This window comes from Ursus arctos, unplaced genomic scaffold (genome assembly GCF_023065955.2).
Source record: "Ursus arctos isolate Adak ecotype North America unplaced genomic scaffold, UrsArc2.0 scaffold_4, whole genome shotgun sequence".
NCBI lineage: Eukaryota > Metazoa > Chordata > Mammalia > Carnivora > Ursidae > Ursus > Ursus arctos.
This window is the reverse complement of record NW_026623056.1, coordinates 83098754-83099541: the sequence shown is the minus strand read 5'-3', so window position 1 is coordinate 83099541 and position 788 is coordinate 83098754. Positions and strand designations below refer to the sequence as shown.

General features: G+C 50.4%; 1 protein-coding gene across 1 annotated transcript; it reads left to right on the top strand.

Annotated features, from left to right (window-relative positions):
* Positions 1 to 264: 264 nt before the first annotated feature.
* LOC113255764 (40S ribosomal protein S21-like) lies at positions 265 to 516 on the top strand. Its single transcript, XM_044384429.2, has one exon. The coding sequence runs from the start codon at positions 265 to 267 to the stop codon at positions 514 to 516; it is 252 nt and encodes an 83-aa protein (XP_044240364.1).
* The last annotated feature ends 272 nt before the right edge of the window (positions 517 to 788 follow it).

The following is a 788-nucleotide window of genomic DNA, read 5'->3' as shown; positions in this document are numbered from 1 at the left end:
AAATGGTGTGTACTTTCTGGAAAGTGTCTTTAAAGGGAAAGGGTTTCCCTTCTTTGCTTCTTTCCCTTCCTTCCTGCTGACTGGAATGCAGATGTGATGGCTGGATGCCTGACAATGTAGGAATGTGTGCTAAGGAGGCAAAGCAGTTGCCTGTGACCCCGTGAAGGAGAGCCCGCTCACCAGCCCTGGGCACACAAGACAGAAATAATCTTGGGGTCCTTTCTGCGCTCGTGCTCGTGGTGGTGGCAGCAGGCGCACCCTCGAATGCAGAACGACGCCGGCGGTTTCATGGGCCTGTACGCGCCACGGAAATGCTCCGCCAGCAACCGCATCATCGGCGCCAAGGACCACGCGTCCATCCAGATGAATGTGGCCGAGGCTGACAAGGTGACGGGCAGGTTCATAGGCCAGTTCAAAACCTACGCTCTCTGTGGGGCCATTAGCAGGATGGGGGAGTCTGATGACTCCATCCTCCGACCGGCGAAGCCTGATGGCATCGTTTCAAAGAACTTCTGACTGGAGAAGATCATGGATGTGGGATATTTGTCATAAATAAATAGTAAACCCCCCCCCCCAAAAGAAAAGAAATAATCTTGGGTCTTTTCAAGTGACTTTTATTTGGGTTCCAGACAGATGAACCTAATTCTCAAAAATGCAGGTGCTCAAGGGATTCTCACTTAGTCCTGTCAAGCTCAGATCAAAGTTCTAAAATGTTTATTTCAGTGTGAGTCTCTGGCCTCAACTGGGAAGGCAAAGTGAAAAAATAAAACCCAGGAATTCAGCCCCAG

What these genes read in the sequence shown, in the direction of transcription:
- LOC113255764 (XM_044384429.2), top strand. Translation starts at nt 265, where the DNA reads ATGCAGAACGACGCCGGCGGTTTCATGGGCCTGTACGCGCCACGGAAA.